This window comes from Oncorhynchus keta, chromosome 33 (assembly GCF_023373465.1).
Source record: "Oncorhynchus keta strain PuntledgeMale-10-30-2019 chromosome 33, Oket_V2, whole genome shotgun sequence".
NCBI classification, from domain to species: domain Eukaryota; kingdom Metazoa; phylum Chordata; class Actinopteri; order Salmoniformes; family Salmonidae; genus Oncorhynchus; species Oncorhynchus keta.
The window spans coordinates 12,319,154-12,346,291 of record NC_068453.1 but is presented as its reverse complement, the minus strand read 5'-3'; the positions used below and the strand labels follow the sequence as shown (position 1 = coordinate 12,346,291).

Sequence of the window (27,138 nt, the reverse complement as noted above, 5' to 3'; positions counted from 1 at the left end):
AGCACCTTATACCACCCACCACTGCGACTTGTATGCTCTAGTCGGCTGGCCCTCACTACATATTCGTCGCCAGACCCACTGGCTCCAGGTCATCTACAAGTCCATGCTAGGTAAAGCTCCGCCTTATCTCAGTTCACTGGTCACGATGGCAACACCCATCCGTAGCACGCGCTCCAGCAGGTGTATCTCACTGATCATCCCTAAAGCCAACACCTCATTTGGCCGCCTTTCGTTCCAGTACTCTGCTGCCTGTGACTGGAACGAATTGCAAAAAATCGCTGAAGTTGGAGACTTTTATCTCCCTCACCAACTTCAAACATCAGCTATCCGAGCAGCTAACCGATCGCTGCAGCTGTACATAGTCTATTGGTAAATAGCTCACCCTTTTCACCTACCTCATTCCCATACTGTTTTTATACTGTTTTTATTTATTTACTTTTCTGCTCTTTTGCACACCAATATCTCTACCTGTACATGCCCATCTGATCATTTATCACCAGTGTTAATCTGCAAAATTGTATTATTCGCCTACCTCCTCATGCCTTTTGCACACATTGTATATAGACTGCCCATTTTTTTCTACTGTGTTATTGACTTGCTAAATTGTTTACTCCATGTGTAACTCTGTGTTGTCTGTTCACACTGCTATGCTTTATCTTGGCCAGGTCGCAGTTGCAAATGAGAACTTGTTCTCAACTAGCCTACCTGGTTAAATAAAGGTGAAATAAAAAAAAATTAAAAAAAAGTCAAGCTGCTGGTGATGAGAGCTCTGGTGGAACTCACTACTGATGGAAGGGTTGCCAGAGGGCTTAGTGCAAATGCACGCCTTTAACGTGCTCAAACATCAAAACAAGTAAACACTAAGGAATTGCTCTCCCTGAAACAACCCTGGGCCCAAACAAACACTTATTGTACAGCACGTATCCTACTGTACAAAGGCTGGTCATATTTATCATCATACTCACATCCATCCCACAGAAAACAGGAGAGCGTCACTGTAAATATTAACATTTATTTGAGTGTACAATTTAATAGTCCATTATTCTTCCAACCTAATTTCTGAAGGTTTGAGGTCCATATATCCTGGTTACTGAACAGAGTTTCACTAACCGTGAAAACAGACAGAGCGATACTGTAAAAAACAGCATTAGTTCCCTTCCCCAATGAGAAAGCAGTATCCCTCTGTGTAGAGACTAGGTTAGTGTCAATGGTAGATGAGTGTTAGTGTAGTTCACTGGTCCTGAAGGACAGTTTGTTAGTGAAACAGTTCAGATGTCATATTAAGTTACCAAAACGAATTCATCCTCAAGCTTTGCATCCGCACCGACCTGATTCAAACAAAGAACTGCAGTCGGCTGATTGCTACAGTAAAACAAATAATGTTTGTAGAGTATACTGTAACTATATACTGTAACTGATGAAACAAGCCGAAACGCAGAGCAAGACAGCGGTGTGTGTGTGTGTGTGTGTGTAGTGTACGGGTTGACAGTATTGGATAATTGAAGTGATATCGGTAGCCTTTAAAGCATAACGTTGCAGATACAGCCATGATACTGCTCCGTATTCACGTACTGAGCCTCTTCTTTCAATTCGTGCAAAAATACAAACTCTGAGTAGATTTACCATCAACAGCGAATGGGACTAAATATTCCAACAGAGCTGATTTCGTAAGAAAATAAGAGTGCTAAACTAGGATTTTTGAATAAGTAAAAAGTAAGTAAGAGAAGGGTATGAAAATAGTGTTCTCGATTTTTAACAACTCTTAACATTTAGGGCCCTGTCAGTTTGTTCATTTGTTCTCCCTCCAGTCACTGACTGAACTCTACAGATCAAGAGAAACTTGACATAAAAAAATGTTAATGCAGGAGAGAACAACTTTACAGAAAGAGAACATGACAAACCTTTACAGATTAAATGAGGTATTGCACAGAATACAAATAAAAAAAAAAGCATGAAGGCAACAAAAATATACAGCAAATTGATAAAACATTTACATTATCATTTGAATAAGATTTAGAAAAACAATTTAGGAACAATGTAGTGTTGTCATAATCTGGGGGGGTCCACTAGTCATCCCACTCATCATCATCCTCAAAGTCCTCTTCCTCATCATCATCGTCGTCATCATCTAGGGAGAGACACACGAACATAGAAAATACATTGGTATGAATATAACAGCATCCTCTTATCTGGTATGTGTGTGTGTGTGTGTGTGTGTGTGTGTGTGTGTGTGTGTGTGTGTGTGCATGTACCTGAGGAGTGGATGGCTTTGCTCCTCTTCTGCATCACCTCCATCAGAGCTCCTACGATGCCGGCTGAAGGACTGGCGGGTCCTCCTGACACTGGTTCGTCAGTCACCTGGAACATGCAGGAATACACACCAGTCAACACGCTCCAGTATAGGAGAATGTGCATCTAGTATCACTAGGGTAGGGGAAGTGTAGAAGTCAGGCCATTCATACTTCCTGCGCTTCGCAGAGCTGTTGTGAAGGAAGATGTCAAGGAAGTGAGTTTGTGTTTATAGAGGACTTCCCGCCCCCACCTACCGTCAACCAATCATGTCAATGCGGAGCTATACAGCGCAATACGGAGCCCACCACATTGTTACAAAAATTGGGAGGCGCACGGCGATGCGGTACAGAGCTCGATTAAGCTCTGAAATCGCATCATACCCTCAGTACTCAGCATCTGGATCGCAATGCCGGAGCAATCATAAATTGGCTTTTAGTGGTTGAGGTAGGAGCTAGAGTATAGGGAACATGGGCATAGGGGTATAAGGTGTGTAGTGTATAAGGTAATGTCCACTCACAGCCTTTAGCTGCTTTCCCTGTCGTATCTGTTCGAGGAGACCGTCTCGGCCGGTGCTGGTGGAAATGGGCCTCTCCTTCTGCTCCACCTTCTTCAGCGGAGCCCCCTCCCTGATCTGGCTCAACAGGGCTGAGGGCTTACCAGCACCACCTCCATCAGCTTCCAGCAGCATGGGTGGGGGAGGAGGGCCGGGAGGCGGGGGAGGAGGAGGGGGTGCTCCGGAACCCATACCTGCTGGGGCGGAGGAGGGAGGCGGGGGAGGTGGTGGGGCATGGGGAGCCAGGGAGGCATGGGAAGGCTGGGGAGGAGGGGGCAGAGGGCCTCTGGTTGGGGGTGGGGGTGGAGCTCCCATGCCTGTTCTGGAGGGGGGAGGTGGTGGTGGGGCTGAGGTGGGCGCTCTGGAGGGGGGAGGAGGTGGAGGTGCGCCCCTTCCCCTGATGGGTGGGGGCGGGGGGCCGGAAGTCTGGTGTGGGGGAGGGGGTGGTGGTCCACCTCTGGAAGGAGGGGGTGGGGGGCTGGACCAGAGAGAAGATAAATGATTTTTGCATGGAATCGACTATTGCATATATACACACATTCTGAGCCTACTGTACACTTCACAACATGCTTTCAATTCTAGAAGAACCTCAGAGGAAAGGCAGCAATAAATACAGCTCAATTGCTGGTATTAAAGCATGCAGTAATGACTGTAGCCACTAGGGACAGCTATGCTTCATGTTATTCTTCTCAACTAACCCAGAAACTCTAAACAAAAGCTCAGTGGTAGCATTGCATTGACTAACATGATATTCTAAAGTCAAAAGGCAAACGTCTCTTCAGCACACTGCAAACTGACTCCTGGTCTGTCAAGGTGGACATGTTAGATCCAGCCCAGGGTTGCACAGCTATGGGTCCTTCTCAAAGCGTCTGCGATTAAGAGTGCTGATCTAGGCTCTTTCCATAGAATCTTATTCATTATGATCTAGAAGAGAAAACAGAGCCTAGATCACCATTCCTACTCAAGACACTGGACAGAGACCCTGGTTTTCAAGGGCATCAGTCCTGAGGAACTCGGGGGCCTGAGTTGTACACCCCTGTGTTAGACCAGGGATTCCCAAACTCGGTCCTGGGCCCACTTCCTGGGAGCACATTTTTGGGCGTTTGCCCTAGCACTACACAGCTGATTCAAATAATCATAGTTTATAGGGCAACAGAACGTGCACACAGGACCCAGTTTGGGGAAACCCCATGTTAGACTTTGGGACAGAGATGGAACTACTCTTTTGTCCTACAGAGGTCAGAGTTAGTCTATCAGACAGCTCCCAGTCAGGTTAATGCCACAGCAGCACCATGCAGAGATAAACCAACCTACCACACCACCTCGGAGGTGGAGGACCTGAGGAACACACGATGAACATTAGAACACTAAACAATCTACATGGACTCTATCACAGTTTAGGCTACAAACACAGAACCCAAACACAGAACCTAAAGCCCTTAGTTCTCCCCCCCCCCCGACTCACACACCTTGTCTGCGGAGCTCGATCTTGACTGCCTCCACGCCTCCCTTCTTCTCGATGAAGTCATAGATGACCTTGGAGGTCTCCTTGTCCTTCAGCTGGGCCTCAGAGATGCCACACATGTCAAACAGGTTCTTCAGCTCCGGGTCTAGGTTGTTCAACTGGAGGAGAGAAGAGAACACTGGGTTCTGGAAGAGAACACTGAAATACTGGAAAAGAAACTAACAGGAATAGAACCAATGCCGGGTTAGAACCACTATCCGTTAGAAAGTCACTCAGCACTTCAATTGGTTACAACTTCACTTAGTTTGAACCTCAATGAGTTAGAACGATAAAACACTACTCAGTTAGAAACATGTCAGAGCTGGCGGTCTCATGTTCAGATAAACTGCTCAGATGTTGGCAACCCTGTTGTAAACAGCTCCTGCATCGCCACCTGGTGGCTGAGGGGAACTGTGCCAGGTTGGCACTGCCCAGCCGGGAGAGTGGATTGAAGGCTGTGGGATTATATTCACACAGAACTAGATTACACAGGTTTATATCACGTCTACTTTAAACCACTACTCTTGATCTCTGGGCAGAGACACAAAACAACAGCTTAGTTGGTTTAGTTTATATAACTCAGGTTGTGTTCTTTGATGTAATGAATTACTGCTGTAAGGGGTATTCTTTCCTGTTCCTGTCGAACCATGTTAAAACACCCGACAGCTCTTTCTCTTAAACTCGCTCATCTCTCTCTCTCTACTTAAGTTCTTGAAAGTATTAAAGCTCTGAAACGCAAAAATCATTGAAATCTTATTTTAGAAATGTCAACAAATCATCAGGTTCCCAGTCTGTTCGATGTGCGTGTAGAACACCACACAATTACTTATCATCCTTTTTTGGAAGCAACTGAATGGATGATGCAGAAACAGGTTTAGAATGTGAAATCTCCTTGTGTAACCCTGGGCTGGCAGTGACTTCTGCAGGGGGCTGAGAGGAGAGACAACATAATATTTCATATTTAGTTCTGAGGAGAGCCATGTCTGATGAACACTAAATCAGAAATAAACAAGTTCTGAGCCTGAGAACTCGTAAGGGGGATACCCCCCCCTTTCCAGTAACACATCCTCAGAGAAACCATCCCACTGTCCAGGCCTACTGGTTTGAGTTTGCAAGACTGGCATTTCACAGTACTTGTGCATGCGACATTAAAACTTAAAAAAATGTCCCATACGTTATATGACAGAGGCTAGCGAGACCACCGGGTGAGAAGAGGCAGATCACAGGTCACATAGGATCTTCCCATACCATTAGAAGTAGGGGATGATTCTACTAGTCAGATGCTACAGTGTAAACAACAACAATATCTCCTCAGTCAGAGCCCAGTCAGTCAGTCATACTCACATCGAAGCCTGTGTTAGGGTCCCAGCCGACGTGCCCAACGTGCCTGGAAGGAAACACATGATCAGACAGAGAGGAGTACAGAGCCTGCCGGAATGATCACATAGGCTACCTACTATACACATACCAAACCCTAAACTCACACACAGAGGAAGTGTAAACTCTAAAAGTAGCCAAGCTAGAAAGGTAACTCCAAGCACATTTTCGCTAAGAGCAGCTGTTTAAACAAGGGTGAATCATGTGTTGGCAAAAATGTATGTCTTGCCTTGGACACGGCACCCACCATACTGTCAGGCTTTGAAAAAGCACCTGCGAATAGGCTATGTCAAACACTCCAGAGACTGTAATTAGCTCAACACTAGGAGTTGAGAAATAAAGTTGGAAAGAAAGATACTATTTCAAAAATGTGTTTATTCTGTTGCTAGTGATATTCATAAAAACATCAAAAATATATATCACCCCCCACAACATGATGCTGCCACCCCCATGCTTCACGGTTGGGATGGTGTTCTTCGGCTTGAGAGCTTCCCCGTTTTCCCTCCAAACATAACAATGGTCATTTTGGCCAAACAGTTTCATCAGACCAGAGGACATTTCTCTAAAAACTATGATCTTTGTCCCCATGTGCAGTTGCCAACCGTAGTCAGGCCTTTTTATGGCGGTTTTGGAGCAGTGGCTTCTTCCTTGCCGAGCGGCCTTTCAGGTTATGCCGATATAGGATTCGTTTTACTGTGGATATAGATACTTTTGCACCCGTTTCCTCCAGCATCTTCACAGGGTCCTTTGCTGTTGTTCTGTGATTGATTTGCCATTTACACACCCAAGTACGTTCATCTCTTGGAGACAGAACGAGTCTCCTTCCGGAGCGGTATGATGGCTGAGATTTAATATTTGAGATCAGATGATCTGGCTTCCACTATCACGCAACCAAATTGAGATGGTTTTGGATGAGTTGGACTGCAGAGTGAAGGAAAAGCAGCCAACAAGTGCTCAGCATATGTGGGAACTCCTTCAAGACTGTCGGAAGTGTGTGCAACGCTGCCATCAAGGCAAAGGTTAGATACTTTGCACAATCTAAAATATATTTTGATTTGGTTACTAGATGATTCCATGTGTTATTTCATAGTTAATGTCTTAACTCTTATTCTACAATGTGGAAAAGAGTATAAAGAAAACCCCTTGAATGAGTAGGTGTGTTAGAACCTTTGACTGGTACTGTGTGTATGTATATACACTGCTCAAAAAAATAAAGGGAACACTAAAACATCCTAGATCTGAATGACTGAAATATTCTTATTAAATACCTTTTTCTTCACATAGTGGAATGTGCTGACAACAAAATCACACAAAGATTATCAATGGAAATCAAAATTATCAACCCATGAAGGTCTGGATTTGGAGTCACTCAAGTGGAAAAACCACACTACAGGCTAATCCAACTTTAATGTAATGTCATTAAAACAAGTCAAACTGAGGCTCAGTAGTGTGTGTGGCCTCCACGTGCCTGTATGACCTCCCTACAATGCCTGGGCATGCTCCTGATGAGGTGGCGGATGGTCTCCTGAGGGATCTCCTCCCAGACCTGGACTCAAGCATCAGCCAACTCCTGGACAGTCTGTGGTGCAACGTGGCATTGGTGGATGGAGCGAGACATGATGTCCCAGATGTGCTCAATTGGATTCAGGTCTGGGGAACAGGCGGGCCAATCCATAGCATCAATGCTTTCCTCTTGCAGGAACTGCTGACACACTCCAGCCACATGAGGTCTAGCATTGTCTTGCATTAGGAGGAACCCAGGGCCAACCGCACCAGCATATGGTCTCACAAGGGGTCTGAGGATCTCATCTTGGTACCTAATGGCAGTCAGGATACTTCTGGCGAGCACATGGAGGGCTGTGAGGCCCCGAAAAGAAATGCCACCCCACACCTTGATTGACCCACCGCCAAAACGGTCATGCTGGAGGATGTTGCAGGCAGCAGAACGTTCTCCACGGCGTCTCCAGACTCTGTCACGTGCTCAGTGTGAACCTGCTTTCATCTGTGAAGAGCACAGGGCACCAGTGGCGAATTTGCCAATCTTGGTGTTCTCTGGCAAATGCCAAACGTCCTGCACGGTGTTGGGCTGTAAGCACAACCCCCACCTGTGGACGTCAGGCCCTCATACCACCCTCATGGAGTCTGTTTCTGACCGTTTGAGCAGACACATGCACATTTGTGGCCTGCTGGAGGTCATTTTGCAGGGCTCTGGCAGTGCTCCTCCTGCTCCTCCTTGCACAAAGGCAGAGGTAGCGGTCCTGCTGCTGGGTTGTTGCCCTCCTACGGCCTCCTCCACGTCTCCTGATGTATTGGCCTGTCTCCTGGTAGCGCCTCCATGCTCTGGACACTACGCTGACAGACACAGCAAACCTTCTTGCCACAGCTCGCATTGATGTTCCATCCTGGATGAGCTGCACTACCTGAGCCACTTGTGTGGGTTGTAGACTCCGTCTCGTGCTACCACTAGAGTGAAAGCACAGCCAGCTTTCAAAAGTGACCAAAAACATCAGCCAGGAAGCATAGGAACTGAGAAGTGGTCTGTGGTCCCCACCTGCAGAACCACTCCTTTATTGGGGGTGTCTTGCTAGTTGCCTATAATTTCCACCTGTTGTCTAGTCCATTTGCACAGCAGCATGTGACATTTATTGTCAATCAGAATAGAGAGTAATAAATGAGAAAGAAATGGAATGGAAAACTCACTGGAAGTTGCTGGGAGTTCCGATGTCTGCCTTGGTCAGCTTCTTGCCCTTCTTTCCCTTCACCTTCTTCTCCTTCTTGTTGTTGTTGAAGCTGCTGCTCACCATGTTAGTCTGAGAGGTGTGTCCGTGGAACCGTGACACAGTGTTGATCTCTGGGTTCTTGATGTCCACCGTGGCCATGGGCAGGGCCGGGCCTGGGGGGGGAGGAGAAGAGAGTCAGAACTACAGTACCCACAATGCAACAGGCCCGGAGAGTCTTGGTCTGGGGGAGACCAGAGTCTCAGATCTAGGTAGTTTAACATACTGGATTACAATAGAGACTTTTGACATTTCATTAATGAGGTCTACTTCCATCGTTGACGCGTCCTCCAATTAGTTTGATGAGAGGGCACACAGGGTGACACAGTGCATTGGCTTTTAACACCTGGAGAGTTCAGCCAGCGTCACAACACACAATCTGCTGCTGGGATCACATTACATTCTCACTAAGCACTCCTCGTGTACAACCATCTCCTCTCGAATGCCTCCCATTAGGCTTAGGACAGTCAGAGAGATGCATCTGCTAACCAACGCACAGCAGACAAGAAAAACGACTACCACACTGACTGGATGAGATGCGTGTGGAAACCTCACACGGAATAATATTGCCACTGCCTGCGGCTCACACGTCCTGCGACACCCACAGTGGTCAAACCAAGCTGAATTCTATGGACCTGAGTGTCCTGACTCATCAGCCACCTACCTCTGTGGCTGGAGTCCCCACGGGGGCTCTTTCTGACTGAGGGCGAGACTGAGGGACTACAGTCACAGGGAGTTCCAGCCCCCTTCCTCCCACCTCTGTCCCCCTTACACCCTACGGCAGCTGCAGTGTTGACGTCCAGAAGCATTTCACCCACAACGCCGCAGGCCTGGTCCCCGTGGCACAGCGAGAGGCGGTTGGTAGGGTCAGAGGGGGGCGCATATAGTTCCTCCTGGGGAAGGATCAGGCAGTGGAGGGTGGAGAGACACCCTCCTGGATGGATCCCTCCTCCTCCCCCCTCAGTTAGGTCCTCAGAGGGAGAGGACAGGAAGGTGGTACAGAACATCACAGAGCGATGGCGGCAGCATGAGGGGGGCAAGACTACGCGGTGCCCAGTCCTGGGCTATAGCTTAGAGATCCACTGATCCAGAGATCTTTTGGTCCTCAGAATCAGAGAGACATCCCAAGAGGAACACAGAGTGTGGGAGCCACAGAACTAGACAACAAACTCCAGGATTTTCAGATTCAGAGAACCAGGTGGAAGAGCAACCAGAGAGATCAAGAGAGGAGACTGCGCAGGGTACGGACCAGACAGACAGCAGGCAGAGCCAGGCAGACTAAGACCCTCCGGCTAAGTGAGGTGCCTAGGGTTTGGGCAAATGCCACAGCAACAGCTGGCCCCGCCTCCAAACTGAGTACTCTCTCCTCCCCTTCACAACAGGGAGCACTGCCAGGTCCCATCTCTGAGCCTGACTCTTTCCCTTACTCTCTCATCCCTTCCCTTCTGCCTTTCTCCACCAGCGGCCAAACCACACCCCCAACTCCAGCCCACCTCTAATCCCAGCAAATCACGATGATGCTGGATTTTACATAACCATTAATGCCCACTGCTAATCCACCATAATCCCTGAGGTTCTCTTAAACATGATGAATCTACATCAGAGAGAGAGGCTGGCTGGGTGGGAGACAGGACTCAAGAGACGGCATAGAGAAAGGAGGAGAGATGGTGTGAGAAAAAGGGATAGCGCGAGAGCGATAAGGAGCGGGAGAGGTGAACGAGAGAGGGCATTCAAGGCAACGAAAACTGGAACCTTCCGGGTGAATACAGTTAATTCCGCAGACATACACTAGTGAGTCATACACAAACAAACACGGTACCACATCCATCTGCCCAATGTGGATCTGGCTGTGCCCTCTTCCTATCCGCAGGGTCATTCTCACCTGTCATTACCTCATAATGCCAGCCAGACCGGAATGTTGTCTGTATGGGCAAAGCCCAAGCCATGCCAGTCTGGCTTGGGCACTATGCGCGGGATTAATAAACTTGACCACTGCTACTCTAACTTCCGCAATGCATACAAATCCCGCCCTCACTTCGGCATATCCGACCACAAAGCCATCTTGATCCTACCGTCTTATAGGCGGAAACTCAAACAGGATGTACCAGTGACTAGAACCATTCAATGCTGGTCTGACCAATCAGAATCCACGCTTCAAGATTGTTTTGATGACTGGGATATGTTCCGGTCAGCCTCAGAGAATAACATCCTATACGCTGACTCGGTGAGTGAATTGTTAAAGGAAGTGCATTGGAGAGGCTGTAGCCACTGACTATGAAAACCTTCCCTAACCAGAAACCGTGGATGCATGGCAGCATTCGTACAAAACTGAAAGCGCAAACCACCCAATTTAACCATGGAAAGAGGTCTGGGAATATGGCTGAATATAAACAGCGTAGTTATTCTGGTGTGTTTACGGACATATTCAATCGCTCCCCATCTCAGTCTGCTGTCCCCACATGCTTCAAGATGGCTACCATTGTTCCTGTACCCAAGACGGCAAAGATTAACTAAATGACTACCGCACCGTAGAAGTCACTTCTTGTCATCATGACGTGCTTTGAGAGACTAGTCAAGGATCATATCACCTCCACCTTCCCGGTGATGCAATCGCCATCTCACTGCACATTCCCATCTGGACAAGAGGAAGAAGAATGCTGTTCATTGATGACAGCTCAGCATTCAACGCCATATAGTTCCCTCCAAGCTCATCAAGCTGGAGGCTTCATGATGCCTCCCACTCAATCAAGTTTGCAGACGACAACAGTAGTGGGCCTGCAGGGAAGAGGTGAGGGCACTGAGTGTGGCACCCCCAAGGCCATCAGACTGCTAAACAGCAATCACTAACTCAGAGATGCTGCTGCCGACATGGAGACCCAATCACTGGCCACTTTAACAAATGGATCACTAGTCACTTTAAACAATGCCACTTTAATAATGTTTTACATATCTTACATTACTTATTAATATCATATCATCACCCTACCATACAAAAAGTTTGGGGTCACTTAGAAAGGTCTTTGTGTTCCATGAAAACATACATGAGATGAGTTGCAAAATGAATAGGAAATATAGTCAAGATGTTGACAAGGTTATAAATAATGATTTATAATTGAAATAATTGTGTTCTTCAAACTTTGCTTTCGTCAAAGAATACTCCATTTGCAGAAAATTAATGCCGTGCATTCCTTTGGCATTGTAGTTGTCAATTTGTTGAGGTACTCTGAAGAGATTTCACCCCATGCTTCCTGAAGCACCTCACACAAGTTGGATTGGCTTGATGGGCACTTCTTACATACCATACGGTCAAGCTGCTCCCACAACAGCTCAATAGGGTTGAGATCTGGTGACAGTGCTGGCCACCATTATAAACAGAATATCAGCTGACTGCTTCTTCCCTGCATAGTTTGGAGCTGAGCTTTGGGTCGCGCCATGCAAAAACATCAACCCTCAGGGGACAGGATAGGTCTAGGCCGCGCCATGCAAAAACATCAACCCTCAGGGGACAGGATATGTCTAGGCCGCGCCATGCAAAAACATCAACCCTCAGGGGACAGGATAGGTCTAGGCCGGGCCATGCAAAAACATCAACCCTCAGGGGACAGGATAGGTCTAGGCCGGGCCATGCAAAAACATCAACCCTCAGGGGACAGGATAGGTCTAGGCCGCGCCATGCAAAAACATCAACCCTCAGGGGACAGGATAGGTCTAGGCCGGGCCATGCAAACACATCAACCCTCAGGGGACAGGATAGGTCTAGGCCGGGCCATGCAAAAACATCAACCCTCAGGGGACAGGATAGGTCTAGGCCGGGCCATGCAAAAACATCAACCCTCAGGGGACAGGATATGTCTAGGCCGGCCATGCAAAAACATCAACCCTCAGGGGACAGGATAGGTCTAGGCCGGGCCATGCAAAAACATCAACCCTCAGGGGACAGGATAGGTCTAGGCCGGGCCATGCAAACACATCAACCCTCAGGGGACAGGATAGGTCTAGGCTGCGCCATGCAAACACATCAACCCTCAGGGGACAGGATAGGTCTAGGCCGGGCCATGCAAAAACATCAACCCTCAGGGGACAGGATAGGTCTAGGCCGGGCCATGCAAAAACATCAACCCTCAGGGGACAGGATAGGTCTAGGCCGCACCATGCAAAAACATCAACCCTCAGGGGACAGGATAGGTCTAGGCTGCGCCATGCAAAAACATCAACCCTCAGGGGACAGGATAGGTCTAGGCCGCACCATGCAAACACATCAACCCTCAGGGGACAGGATAGGTCTAGGCCGGGCCATGCAAACACATCAACCCTCAGGGGACAGGATAGGTCTAGGCCGGGCCATGCAAAAACATCAACCCTCAGGGGACAGGATAGGTCTAGGCTGCGCCATGCAAAAACATCAACCCTCAGGGGACAGGATAGGTCTAGGCCGGGCCATGCAAACACATCAACCCTCAGGGGACAGGATAGGTCTAGGCCGGGCCATGCAAACACATCAACCCTCAGGGGACAGGATAGGTCTAGGCCGGGCCATGCAAAAACATCAACCCTCAGGGGACAGGATAGGTCTAGGCCGGGCCATGCAAAAACATCAACCCTCAGGGGACAGGATAGGTCTAGGCCGGGCCATGCAAAAACATCAACCCTCAGGGGACAGGATAGGTCTAGGCCGGGCCATGCAAAAACATCAACCCTCAGGGGACAGGATAGGTCTAGGCCGGGCCATGCAAAAACATCAACCCTCAGGGGACAGGATAGGTCTAGGCCGGGCCATGCAAAAACATCAACCCTCAGGGGACAGGATAGGTCTAGGCCGCACCATGCAAAAACATCAACCCTCAGGGGACAGGATAGGTCTAGGCTGCGCCATGCAAAAACATCAACCCTCAGGGGACAGGATAGGTCTAGGCCGGGCCATGCAAAAACATCAACCCTCAGGGGACAGGATATGTCTAGGCCGCGCCATGCAAAAACATCAACCCTCAGGGGACAGGATATGTCTAGGCCGGGCCATGCAAAAACATCAACCCTCAGGGGACAGGATAGGTCTAGGCCGCGCCATGCAAAAACATCAACCCTCAGGGGACAGGATAGGTCTAGGCCGGGCCATGCAAAAACATCAACCCTCAGGGGACAGGATAGGTCTAGGCCGGGCCATGCAAAAACATCAACCCTCAGGGGACAGGATAGGTCTAGGCCGGGCCATGCAAAAACATCAACCCTCAGGGGACAGGATAGGTCTAGGCCGGGCCATGCAAAAACATCAACCCTCAGGGGACAGGATAGGTCTAGGCCGCGCCATGCAAAAACATCAACCCTCAGGGGACAGGATAGGTCTAGGCCGGGCCATGCAAAAACATCAACCCTCAGGGGACAGGATAGGTCTAGGCCGGGCCATGCAAAAACATCAACCCTCAGGGGACAGGATAGGTCTAGGCCGGGCCATGCAAAAACATCAACCCTCAGGGGACAGGATAGGTCTAGGCCGGGCCATGCAAAAACATCAACCCTCAGGGGACAGGATAGGTCTAGGCCGGGCCATGCAAAAACATCAACCCTCAGGGGACAGGATAGGTCTAGGCCGGGCCATGCAAAAACATCAACCCTCAGGGGACAGGATATGTCTAGGCCGCACCATGCAAACACATCAACCCTCAGGGGACAGGATAGGTCTAGGCCGGGCCATGCAAAAACATCAACCCTCAGGGGACAGGATAGGTCTAGGCCGGGCCATGCAAAAACATCAACCCTCAGGGGACAGGATATGTCTAGGCCGGGCCATGCAAAAACATCAACCCTCAGCAATCTGTTTACAGGTCACCGCTATGATGAAGAGAAAATGTCACCAATTCTGACCTCCCCCGTTTCCTCTACCCCTACACCACAACCTCTTTCCGTTCCACAAAGCCATTGCTATGAGTGTTAGGGGACTGGGGTAGTGTGAGTGCTGTGCAGTAACTAACATTAGCAGCTGAATTAAATCCTCTTAGCCTGATTAAGCAGAGCAGGGGTTGACACCGTCTGTCCACCCAGTCAGACCAGTACAATACTATGGGGAGCCAGGCAGAGCAAACTAGCTGAAGTCCAATAGTATGCACTGTTGTCAAGCGATGCCAAGGAGTGCTATGAAAGTGTGCCACTGTACTGTTCCACAACAGTAAATCTACATGACCAGTTCAGAGAGCATCTCTAAAAAAAGAGCTTTTGACTGCTATAGTATCTGTACAATTGGGGAAAGCTCTGGTACCAAGTGACATGAACCGTATCACCCCCAGCCTGTCTGGGTGCTGATGAGAGGGGATTTGAGCATGAGATGCCGCTTATACGCTACAAGGTTATATATATATATATATATCTTATCTATAGCTAAGTGATCTACTGTGAATGTAGGCTGATTATTCATATGGCCTGGTTTGGAGAATGAGTGTTGTTACAGGTTTGGTATTTTCAGATTGAGGGGAGGGATCTGCTCAACGTCCCTGTGGAACTGGCTTTCTGGAGAGTGTGTGTGTGCAGAATACCTAAAGCATGTCCTGTATAGTGGATCTATGTACTTAGAAATGGCCTCTCACCACTGATGCTACAGTCAGATATACAGTACTTCCATGCCCCTTTTGGTTAAGATTAAGACTGGGGAAAGGTCATCTGTTAGCCAGGGGCTTGAGAGAGGTGTTCACTCTAAGACCCTGCTATCAGGGGATTATCCAATGGCTTTACACTGGAACCATTCAATCAAAGCCATGTGGGGAAGTCGGGGAGTGACGATTGTGTTTGTGGAGGAATATTTTGAGTCAAATAATTTCTGGGTTGTTTAAAAATGGTAGTGTCTACATCAATTTCTGATTAAAAAATATATAATCAAAACAAATAAAAAGACCGAGTGAATTTCATGAAGGACCTACCATTTTGACCTGGAGGGTCACATCTCTTTTCTGTAAAACAAAATGTATAGAATTAAACCCCTGTATAGTGCTGTGTGTTAGTGTTAGTGAAAGGGAGAGGTGAGGGATTGGCATGGAGTTACAGGTGACTGAAGTGCACGGATCAAAGAGGAACTCTTCTGCAACAAGGGGAGGGTTCGGACAGAGTTAGTTTATAAGCAGCAGGGGTGTATGTGTGTGTGCGGATTAATCGTCAAGCGCAGGTGTACGAGTTAGTAATTTACCAGAACGATCACAGGCAGACTGATAAAACGGTGCTCAGATCTAAGAGTCGAGGACCATCATCCATACAGAGACTGCATAGACTATTGCTGGTTTGGGACAGAGGGCAAACAGTCCTGAACTTATTATAGCAAGCTTATCTTCAGGAGCACTGTTGCCCCTGGTCTTAGCTGATCAGGCACAGGTTTATGTTAACGATTAGAGGTCGACCGATTAATTAGGGCGGATTTCAAGTTGTTTTCATAACAATCGGTAATTGGCATTTTTGGATGCCTATTATGGCCGATTACGTTGCAATCCACGAGGAGACTGCGTGGCAGGCTGACCACCTGTTACGCAAATGCAGTAAGTAGCAAAGGTAAGTTGCTAGCTAGCATTAAACTTATCGTATAATTATGTTTTTTTTAAAAATCAATCTTCACATAATCACTAGTTAACTACACATGGTTGATGATATTACTAGTTTAACTAGCTTGTCCTGCGTTGCAAATAATCAATGCGGTGCCTGTTAATTTATCATCGAATCACAGCCTACTTCGCCAAACAGGTGATGCTTTAACAAAAGCACACTCGTTGCACAAATGTACCGAACCATAAACACCAATGCCTTTCTTAAAATCAATATAAATCAACCGTTTGGGCCGCCTGGCTCGTTGCAAACTAATTTGCCAAAATGTTACATAATTATGACATAACATTGAAGGTTGTGCAATGCAATAGGAATATTTAGACTTAAGGTTGCCACCCGTTTGATAAAATACGTAACGGTTGCATATTTCACTGAAAGAATAAACATTTTGTTTTCAAAATGATAGTTTCCGGATTTGACCATATTAATGACCTAAGGCTCGTATTTTTGTGTGGTTATTATATTATAATTAAGTCCATGATTTGATATTTGATAGAGCAGTCTGCCTACCACCGTTCAGTCAGCAGCAGGCTCGTAAGCATTCATTCCAACAGCACTTTCCTGCGTTTGCCAGCAGCTCTTTGCAATGCTTGAAGCACAGCGCTGTTTATGACTTCAACCCCATCAACTCCCGGGATTATGCTGCAATACTATAGTGCCTATAAGAACATCCAATAGTCAAAGGTATATGAAATACAAATGGTGTAGAGAGAAATAGTCCTATAATAACTACAACCTAAAACTTCTTATCTGGGAATATTGAAGACTCATGTTAAAAGGAACCACCAGCTTTCATATGTTCTCATGTTCTGAGCAAGGAACTTAAACATTAGCTTTTTTACATGGCAATTCCAACACGGTTTTTGGATTATTTAAAACAAACTGAACATGTTTCATTTATTTGAGACTAAATTGATTTCATTTATGTATTATATTAAGTTAAAACAAAAGTGTTCATTCAATATTGTTGTAATTGTCATATATATATATATATATATATATATATATATATAGAAATAGTCGGCCGATTAATCGGTATCGGCTATTTTTTGGTGCTCCAATAATCGATATCGGCATTGAGAAATCATAATCGGTTGACCTCTAGTTTAGATTTCAGAGGGTAAAGCTGATTCTAGATCCGCTCCCCTTCAACCGGAGGCAACGGTGGGCCAGAGCGAGAAAGGAAGAGAGCCAGAGCGAGAAAGGAAGAGAGCCAGAGCGAGAAAGGAAGAGAGCCAGAGCGAGAAAGGAAGAGAGCCAGAGCGAGAAAGGAAGAGAGCCAGAGCGAGAAAGGAAGAGAGCCAGAGCGAGAAAGGAAGAGAGCCAGAGCGAGAAAGGAAGAGAGCCAGAGCGAGAAAGGAAGAGAGCCAGAGCGAGAAAGGAAGAGAGCCAGAGCGAAAGGAAGAGAGAGCCAGAGCGAGAAAGGAAGAGAGAGCCAGAGCGAGAAAGGAAGAGAGAGCCAGAGCGAGAGAAGGAGAAAGGAGAGAGCCAGAGCGAGAAAGGAAGAGAGCCAGAGCGAGAAAGGAAGAGAGCCAGAGCGAGAAAGGAAGAGAGCCAGAGCGAGAAAGGAAGAGAGCCAGAGCGAGAAAGGAAGAGAGCCAGAGCGAGAAAGGAAGAGAGCCAGAGCGAGAAAGGAAGAGAGCCAGAGCGAGAAAGGAAGAGAGCCAGAGCGAAAGGAAGAGAGCCAGAGCGAAAGGAAGAGAGCGCTGTCAATTGAACAATTAGGAAGTGAAGGAGATGGCAGATAAAGAAGGTGAGATCCATATATCTCAAAATGGAGAGGACCTGTCCAATCATTAGCAGACCGGGCTGAGGTCAGAGGGGAGGAGATGGTTTTAATAGAGGTCTGGGGTCAGTAGAATCAAAAGATGGCGTCGGTAGTCACCAGATTTTCTCTGTCGTCTCCCCAGCAGGTCTCCCACGGCGACCCGGAAATGCTTGGCCTCCTCCTCGCTTGCGAAGTTCAGTCCCATCTGGCACGACTACACACACACAAATACGCACGCCCACAAACGCATGAAGTAGAATGTCATAAGAACGAACGAACACTGCAGGCTTGAAAAAACAACACACACACAGGTTTTTGCCATAAACAAATGGCCATGTCATGTGAAAGGACTTGGCTGCAGCAAGATATATCAAGTACATAGAGAAAGGTATAACTCACATCTCCTGCGAACGTGAAGAAGTAAGATTTGGAAACGGTGATTGAGAAGTTGTTGTAGAGCTCCTGCTCAAACACGGTTTTACCCTCCTGTAGAGAGAGAGCGAGAGAGGTTTTATTGTGACATAGGTGCAGTGAAATGTGTTTTACAGGGTCAGCCATAGTAGTGCGGGACACTCGGAGCAAATTAGAATTAAGTGCCTTGCTCAAAGGCACTTCAACAGATTTAGTGTGTGTGTCTCTCTCATCTCTATAGTAAAGGACATAGTAAAGGTGCTGCCGTGTCCGGGTTGGTCTGTGTTTTGTGTGTGAACTAAACCCACCTTGATGTCAAACACCCTGATAAAGTAGGATCGTGCTGGGTTGTCTTTGACCAGACAGGCCACACCACAGCACCTCTTGGTCCAGGCGGAGTTCCTGTCTGCTGCATATACCTGCACCACCGCAGAACACAGCGACTGCAGAGTGACAGAGAGAGGCACAAGGGGTTAATGAATGATGTGATGAGAGTATAGTTCCCCCTAATAGAAGGAATGAAGGCATTAACTAAGTCGCTCTGGATGAGAGCGTCTGCTGAATGACTAAAATGTAAAATGGATGGAATAGGGATTTAACTGAGACCCAAAGACCGTCTGTGTTTTACAGTGACTTTTTTTTAACTTAAAAAAAAGACCTCAATGGAATCAACTTTCTAGTAAAAAAAACAAAAAGGTACACTCAAGGACCCAAGTAAAACACAATATCAGGCCGATTTATACAACAACTAAGAGCGTAGCGGTCATGCTGAAACTGTGTGAAGCGCACCTGCGCAGATACTCTGTGACTGCGCAAAATGTTTGCATCGCGCTCATCTCAAAGTCTGCGGATCTGCTCAGGGCAACCTCATCTCACCAAGTCAACCTTTAAAATCAAGGTCAGAAAATAATGTATGCGCAGAAACACTACTACAGAGGTGTGACAGCACTGGCAGAGTTTAGACTACCGCAGCGTTGTTCATTTCTCAGCAGGAATAAAGTCACCCTGTCCTCGTGTGTGTGTGTGTGTGTGTGTGTGTGTGTGTGTGTGTGTGTGTGTGTGTGTGTACCAGTACTGTCCTCTGTATGGCTTACTGACACCTTGGCAGTCTCCTCACGCAGGACGGTAAAAGTAGCCTGCCAAGCAAATGGGTCTTCCAAATGGACAATAACCCAGAGCATTCTTCTGAAGTTGTGGCAAAATGACTTAAGGACAACAAAGTAATATAATAATAATAATAATAATAATAATCAAGGTATTGGAGTGGCCATCACAAAGCCCTGACCTCAATTCTATAGAAAATATGTTGGCAGAACAGAAAAGGCGTGTGGGAGCAAGGAGGCCTGACAAACTTGACTCGGTTACACCAGCTCTGTCAGGAGGAATGGGCCAAAATTCACCCAACTTATTGTGGTAAGCTTGTGGAAGGCTACCCGAAAAGTTTGACCCAAGTTAAAGGCAATACTACCAAATACTAATTGAGTGTATGTAAACCTCTGACCAACTGGGCATGTGATGAAAGAAATATAAGCTGAAATAAATCCTTCTGACATTTCACATTCTTAAAATAAAGTGGTGATCTTAACTGATCTAAGACAGGGAATTTTAACTAGGATTAAAATGTCAGTGAAAAAGTGAGTTTAAACGTATTTGGCTAAGGTGTATGTAAACTTCAGACTTCAAATGTAAGTACAAACACCCGAGTCAATATTTTGTAGAAGAACCTTTGGCAGTGATTCCAGCTGTGAGTCTTTCTGGGTAAATCTCTAAGAGCTTTCCACACCTGGATTGTGCAACATTTGCCCATTATTATTTTCAAAATTCTTCAAGCTCTGTCAAATTGATTGATGATCATTGCTAGACAAACATTTTTGAGGTCATGTTATAGATTTTCAAGAAGATTTAAGTCAAAACTAACTTGGCCACTCAGGAACATTCGTTGTCTTCTTGGTAGGCAACTCCATTGTCAATTTGGCCCTGTGATTTAGCGATTGTCCTACTCAAAAGTGAATTAATCTCCCAGTTTCTGGTGGAAAGCAGACTGGTTACAGGTTTTCCTCTAGGACTTTGCCTGTGCTGAGCTCTATTCCTGTTGTTTAAGAAACGTGACAAATATATATGTACATGTCTATTTACACACACAAAGGTATGCAGACACCCCTTCAAATTAGTGGAGTCGGCCATTTCAGCCACACCCATTGCTGACAGGTGTATAAAATAAGAACGAGCACACAGCCATGCAATCTCCATAGACTGGCCTTACTGAAGAGCTCAGTGACTTTCAATGTGGCACCATCATAGGATGCCACCTTTTCAACAAGTCAGTTTGTCAAATTTCTGCCCTGTTCAACTGTAAGTGCTGTTATTGTGAAGTGGAAACGTCTAGGAGCAACAAGGGCTCAGCCGCGAAGTGGTAGGCCACACAAGTTTACAGAACGGGACCACCGGGTGCTGAGGCACATAAAAATATTCTGTCATTGGTTGCAACACACTACAGAGTTCCAAACTACCTCTGGAAGAAACGTCATCACAATAACTATTCGGCGGGAATTTTATGAAGCGGGTTTCCGTGGCCGAGCAGCCGTACACAAGCTTAAGATCAACATGCGCAATGCCAAGCGTCGGGTGGAGTGTTGCAAAGCTCGCCACCATTGGATCAGTGGAAACAAATCTGGCTTTGGCGGATGCCAGTGCCAACTGTAAAGTTAAGTGGAGGAGCAATAATGGCCTGGGGCTGTTTTTCATGGTTTGGACTAAGCCCCTTAGTTCCAGTGAAGGGAAATCTTAATGCTTCAGCATACAGTAACATTCTAGATGATTCTGTTCTTGCACCTTTGTGGCAACAGTTTGGGGAAGGCCTTTTCCTGTTTCAGGATGACAATGCCCTCATGCACAAAGCAAGGTCCATACAAAAATGGTTTGTTGAGATCGGTGTTGAAGAACTTGACTGGCCTGCACAGAGCCCTGACCTCAACCCCATTGAACACCTTTGGGATGATTTAGAACACCGACTGCGAGCCAGGCCTAATCACCCAGCATCAGTGCCTGACCTCAATAATGCTTGTGGCTGAATGAAAGCAAGTTCCAGCGGAAATGTTCCAACATCTAGTGAAAAGCCTTCCCAGAAGAGTGGAGGCTGTTATAGCAGCAAACGTAGGACCAACTCCATATTAACACTCAAGATTTAGGAATGAGATGTTCAATGACCAGATGTTCACATACATTACCAAAAGTATATTTTAATGCAATCATCTCCGGTTTCATTTAAAAGCTTTTTATCCTTCACTTGTTTGTAACAAATGCAAAGGTTTGCAGTCAAACTTTGTTCTGAATTTATCATTGATCACAATCAGACAGATAAACATCTTGATTCTGTGTTTAGCAGAGATCTTCTATAAAGTGACGCAGAAGGGTGAAAGAAGGGTGAAAAAAAGCAGCTAATGACACTTAGCTGTTTTACGAGTGGTCTTAGGCCATCGGTAAATAACGAGCGCTTTCAAGTGCAACTTTGGTAACAACGGTTTCGGGAAACTGCATAGAGATTTACCAATGCGCCTACGAAAGTTCTAACGGGGCCCAGGTTCTTCCGAGTTTACTAGCCTCGTCGCAGTGGGGTTCAGGCCCATTGCCCTGCAGATGAAAGGCAGGCCAGAGCATAAAGTGGTAAACCAAGTTTACTAGAAAACCTAGTAGCTAACTCCACACAGATGGGCTGTGCAGGGTCTGGGGACAGCCTACATTTCAAAGAAAGCAATATCTGTCTGTGCTCATCTAGTGGGCTGTGCTACCGCGGTGAGGTCACATAGAGCTGAGCTGTATCATCCATCAGCCTCTCCAGCTCTGATCACCAGCGGCAGTCAGAACGAGCCCCGCTGGCCACAGGAGGCACCCAGTCCCAGTGACATCATCAAAGCTCGCCATGGCACCACTCTCCAGGCTGCTGGTGCTACTACACACTACAGCCAGTGGGACTGTAGAGGGCTCACAGGGGGAAACAAACAGGATGTTGAATGCACGGCAACTGTGCATCATTCATCCATCCATGTCCTGACAGTATTTCCCATTTATCCTAAAAAGTGGGATAGGGTAGGAATGGCTGGGGTTGGGAAGGACAGAAAGAGAGGGGGGAAGTCATAGTGGAGTTGGGAAGGAGTAGAGACTGGAGAGTAGTAGGAAATGCAGACACTGATAAGGGGAGGCAGTGGCCCAGAGTAGGGCTGGTAAGGGGAGGCAGTGGCCCAGAGTAGGGCTGGTAAGGGGAGGCAGTGGCCCAGAGTAGGGCTGGTAAGGGGAGGCAGTGGCCCAGAGTAGGGCTGGTAAGGGGAGGCAGTGGCCCAGAGTAGGGCTGGTAAGGGGAGGCAGTGGCCCAGAGTAGGGCTGGTAAGGGGAGGCAGTGGCCCAGAGTAGGGCTGGTAAGGGGAGGCAGTGGCCCAGAGTAGGGCTGGTAAGGGGAGGCAGTGGCCCAGAGTAGGGCTGGTAAGGGGAGGCAGTGGCCCAGAGTAGGGCTGGTAAGGGGAGGCAGTGGCCCAGAGTAGGGCTGGTAAGGGGAGGCAGTGGCCCAGAGTAGGGCTGGTAAGGGGAGGCAGTGGCCCAGAGTAGGGCTGGTAAGGGGAGGCAGTGGCTCAGAGTAGGGCTGGTAAGGGGAGGCAGTGGCTCAGAGTAGGGCTGGTAAGGGGAGGCAGTGGCTCAGAGTAGGGCTGGTAAGGGGAGGCAGTGGCTCAGAGTAGGGCTGGTAAGGGGAGGCAGTGGCTCAGAGTAGGGCTGGTAAGGGGAGGCAGTGGTCCAGAGTAGGGCTGGTAAGGGGAGGCAGTGGCCCAGAGTAGGGCTGGTAAGGGGAGGCAGTGGCCCAGAGTAGGGCTGGTAAGGGGAGGCAGTGGCCCAGAGTAGGGCTGGTAAGGGGAGGCAGTGGCCCAGAGTAGGGCTGGTAAGGGGAGGCAGTGGCCCAGAGTAGGGCTGGTAAGGGGAGGCAGTGGCCCAGAGTAGGGCTGGTAAGGGGAGGCAGTGGCTCAGAGTAGGGCTGGTAAGGGGAGGCAGTGGCTCAGAGTAGGGCTGGTAAGGGGAGGCAGTGGCTCAGAGTAGGGCTGGTAAGGGGAGGCAGTGGCCCAGAGTAGGGCTGGTAAGGGGAGGCAGTGGCCCAGAGTAGGGCTGGTAAGGGGAGGCAGTGGCCCAGAGTAGGGCTGGTAAGGGGAGGCAGTGGCCCAGAGTAGGGCTGGTAAGGGGAGGCAGTGGCTCAGAGTAGGGCTGGTAAGGGGAGGCAGTGGCCCAGAGTAGGGCTGGTAAGGGGAGGCAGTGGCCCAGAGTAGGGCTGGTAAGGGGAGGCAGTGGCCCAGAGTAGGGCTGGTAAGGGAGGCAGTGGCCCAGAGTAGGGCTGGTAAGGGGAGGCAGTGGCCCAGAGTAGGGCTGGTAAGGGAGGCAGTGGCCCAGAGTAGGGCTGGTAAGGGGAGGCAGTGGCCCAGAGTAGGGCTGGTAAGGGAGGCAGTGGCCCAGAGTAGGGCTGGTAAGGGGAGACAGTGGCCCAGAGTAGGGCTGGTAAGGAGGCAGTGGCCCAGAGTAGGGCTGGTAAGGGGAGGCAGTGGCCCAGAGTAGGGCTGGTAAGGGGAGGCAGTGGCCCAGAGTAGGGCTGGTAAGGGGAGGCAGTGGCCCAGAGTAGGGCTGGTAAGGGGAGGCAGAAGTGGGGAAACAGTGGGAACAGGGAAGAGGTTGGGAAGGAGAGTATGTGGTAAAGATCAAAAGGTAAGTTTTTGCCACTCCTGCACAAAACACTGAAGGAGGTCGACTACCGCACTTCCTGCTGGAGAGGACTGCTGCTCAGGCAGTCTCACACATACACACACGAATTGGATAGCTTCCAACTCTAGCCTGGTGCTGATAGTAAAAAGTGAAGCAGTAGGAATATCAATGAGTTGAATGTCAGTAAAGCCACAGAAACACAGGTTGGACCTCTCACATGTGTGATTCATCATCTGGCAGGGCCCTGCGTTTCAGAGTTTGCGGCTCACTGTTTGTATGTATGAATGACTGAAAGAGAAGAGAGAGAGACACTGAGCTGAAATCCACTGACAGCTCTGATTCCGAGTAGCATATAACAGCTACGTCTCAACAGGCAACTTGGGTATTAGACATTAGCTTCTGGCTCAGCTAGCATAACATTACTTACTTGCCTTTAACGAATGGAATAAACCAAAGGTTAAACACAGAAGCCAAGGACTGTTCGGTGTTCAGTTCTCTGTGGAGGAAGAGTAAAGACTACAGCAGCAATGATGAGTTCCTGCATTTTCTTCTCTAGCTACGTGAGACCACTACATAACAAGCAATCACTCACCTCTCCCAGATTTTAACAACATTTTTGTTTTTCAAGAGGAGAGTGAGGCAGGAATGTTCCTCACGCAACTGCCTGGGCTGTGTCACATGGTGAGTGACATGGCCTGGATGTCTGTGGAATGACATCATTGGCTGTGTATGCAGGTGTACGACACATGTGCAGAGAGACACGTGGGACAGGTGTGACTGACTGACAAGTAGGAGGCGGGACTCTCTTCTGGCCCACCACGTGAGCAGTAGGAAGTAAGTTAAGACTACTTCCTCCACACCACCTTAGCCTACTTTGTGAACATGGCAACGGTAACATGACTCAAAGCCAGATAATATGGGGAAGTAAAGGGTGTGGTAATGTGGCATGGGAAAGTTACTACTGAGACAGAGAACGTCTACTCTCGAGAAACTGTTGGCTCAACCACCGTAGGGAAGCTGTGCGAGCAGTATCCGTCTTCACACGGGGCAGAAACCTGCCAAGAAGCCATACTTAGTTTCAAACATTACGCAACACATCCTGACCTATATCCACGAGGAAATCTGATTAAGCCACATGCCCGATGAACAACATTAAATGGCGTCCAATTGTATCAACCAACCTGGTGTTTACAGGAAGCTCATACCTATATGGAGAGTGAAATAAGGGGTGGGTGCATTCTCTCTGAATTGTCATCTGATGACAATTAGTTAACCACCCAAGGCTAGCCAGGTAGTTTATTGACATACACCCCAGTGTGTCAACTTGATCTAAAAAAAAAAAAAAACAGCGAATAGATACTGTACTGTTTTGTTGACATACGTGTAGGTTACAATTCTATTGTACATTACACCAATTTAAAATACAAGGTTAAAGAGTGCAATCAATGCAGATCATATTTCAAGAGGACACATTGCTTCTATTGAAATATAATTCTCGAAGTGTCAATTGATAACAAAACGCGTTATATAATGTACATTTCAGGCCGTCACATTAAATAGCGCCTTGCCCAGCAGAGATAATTTGCCAGTGATACAATGTAACGCTACATTGGACACATTCTTTACTGATTGCTGCGTCTCAAAAACCCGAGGAGAGCAGTCAACTGAATTGAATCGTGTGATTGCCTATGAGAAAGTATCGTGTGGACAGCAGAACAATGAATGGCAAGTGTTGTAGCATGCCAGACAGATTGTTCCTAACACACAGGCGGCTTCCGAAATCTGCCAAGGCATTATGCAACGCTGGTACGAATAATAATCGTAGCCGGGTTGATGGGTTTACCAGATCCAAACACTGGCCTTGGTCTAGGCCAACAAAACCGAGGAGCACATTCTTGTTAACAGTGGTTTACCTCGTTTGGGTGTTTCCATGCTATGCAGGTGTGTCAGGAAACACCAGAGGCCTCCGGGCTTGACAAACTTTCTACCGCCCAAATGGCACTGTGTCCTGGGATATTAACATTCCCTTTTCCTTAACCCTGTTCAACCGGTCTAGCCCAAGCCAATGGAAGGACCGTCAGTGTCAGCGGCGAGAGTCGTTTCCCTTTCGATTGTTTTATCAAATATATTGAGGCATCAATTACACAGGTTTGCAATTCACCCTGAAAGGGGTAAACATCATCCATGAGCAATTAGTAAAGAAAGTATGACTGATAAAACTTACCGTGCATTTTCTGCCGAGGTAATTGAATAGACAGTCGTTCTCTTGTGGGGTTAGCAGTATGGATCCATTGTTAGCGGGCCGCCGTTGCGGCAGATGGCCACTCATTACTGACAATCAACCAAAAGGTGTGTTATGATTCCGATTCGTCGTTGTATGAAACTCAAACAAATAGTCATTGATCTGCCGTGGCCTGCAACCGGACCCTCACATCCATGCACGTCTGACCACAACCCGATAGAAACCGCTTTAGTACGCGAACATCCCCGTTGGTTCCAAACACAACGCAAGGTCCTCCTTCAATCCAAATTATGAGAACATTACTGCAACGTCCTGAAGGAGGTAGATACTAAAGTTTCATCGGAACTCCAGCGCGAACAGCAGCAGATTTGTGGCTCAATCCAACATGGCAGTCTGTGGGAATAAACCAAACACCTAACGGGGGGAGTGCGCACTTTTTGAAATTCAAGACTAGATCATCTTGAGAGCATTAAACGGTTGTTACACAACATGTATCACATACACATATACAATCTTTATATAAAAAATGAATGCAAATTCGTCAAAAGAAGCGCAATTAAAATATTTTTGGAGAGAACGGTACGATCCAGTCCACCTATGCTTATACCAAAGATTCTTATAACTAAGCCAAGATGGAACAAAGAAACGGGAACAAATTAAGCACAGAACGAGCAAGGAGGTGGGGAGAGGCAAGCACGAACTAGTGAGATCCTATTGGCGCGTTTCAGCATTAATTTACATATATCCGTTAGGGAACGCCTACTATGGGAAGTGCGCCTGTGCGATAACTTTATCTGAACCTTGCACTCCTTCTAAACAACGCAATTTTTTAAAACCTTGGCAAATGGTAATGTCTACAAAAAGTAGTCCACTCTGTTTGTTTCAGATTCTGGTTTTGGAAACAGAAAC

The 27,138-nt window shown here is 47.5% G+C and overlaps 1 protein-coding gene across 1 annotated transcript; it reads right to left on the bottom strand.

Annotated features, from left to right (window-relative positions):
- Window positions 1-996: 996 nt before the first annotated feature.
- On the bottom strand, window positions 997-26,859 carry LOC118366232 (actin nucleation-promoting factor WASL-like). Its single transcript, XM_052491912.1, has 11 exons — window positions 26,212-26,859; window positions 18,566-18,700; window positions 18,246-18,332; window positions 17,964-18,060; window positions 15,409-15,438; window positions 8,427-8,619; window positions 5,694-5,736; window positions 4,311-4,468; window positions 2,810-3,323; window positions 2,253-2,358; window positions 997-2,128 (listed from the first exon to the last, which is right to left on the bottom strand). Exons 1-11 carry the CDS (start codon window positions 26,314-26,316, stop codon window positions 2,067-2,069), a joined length of 1,530 nt encoding a protein of 509 aa, XP_052347872.1. The 5' UTR covers window positions 26,317-26,859; the 3' UTR covers window positions 997-2,066.
- Between the last annotated feature and the right edge of the window lie 279 nt (window positions 26,860-27,138).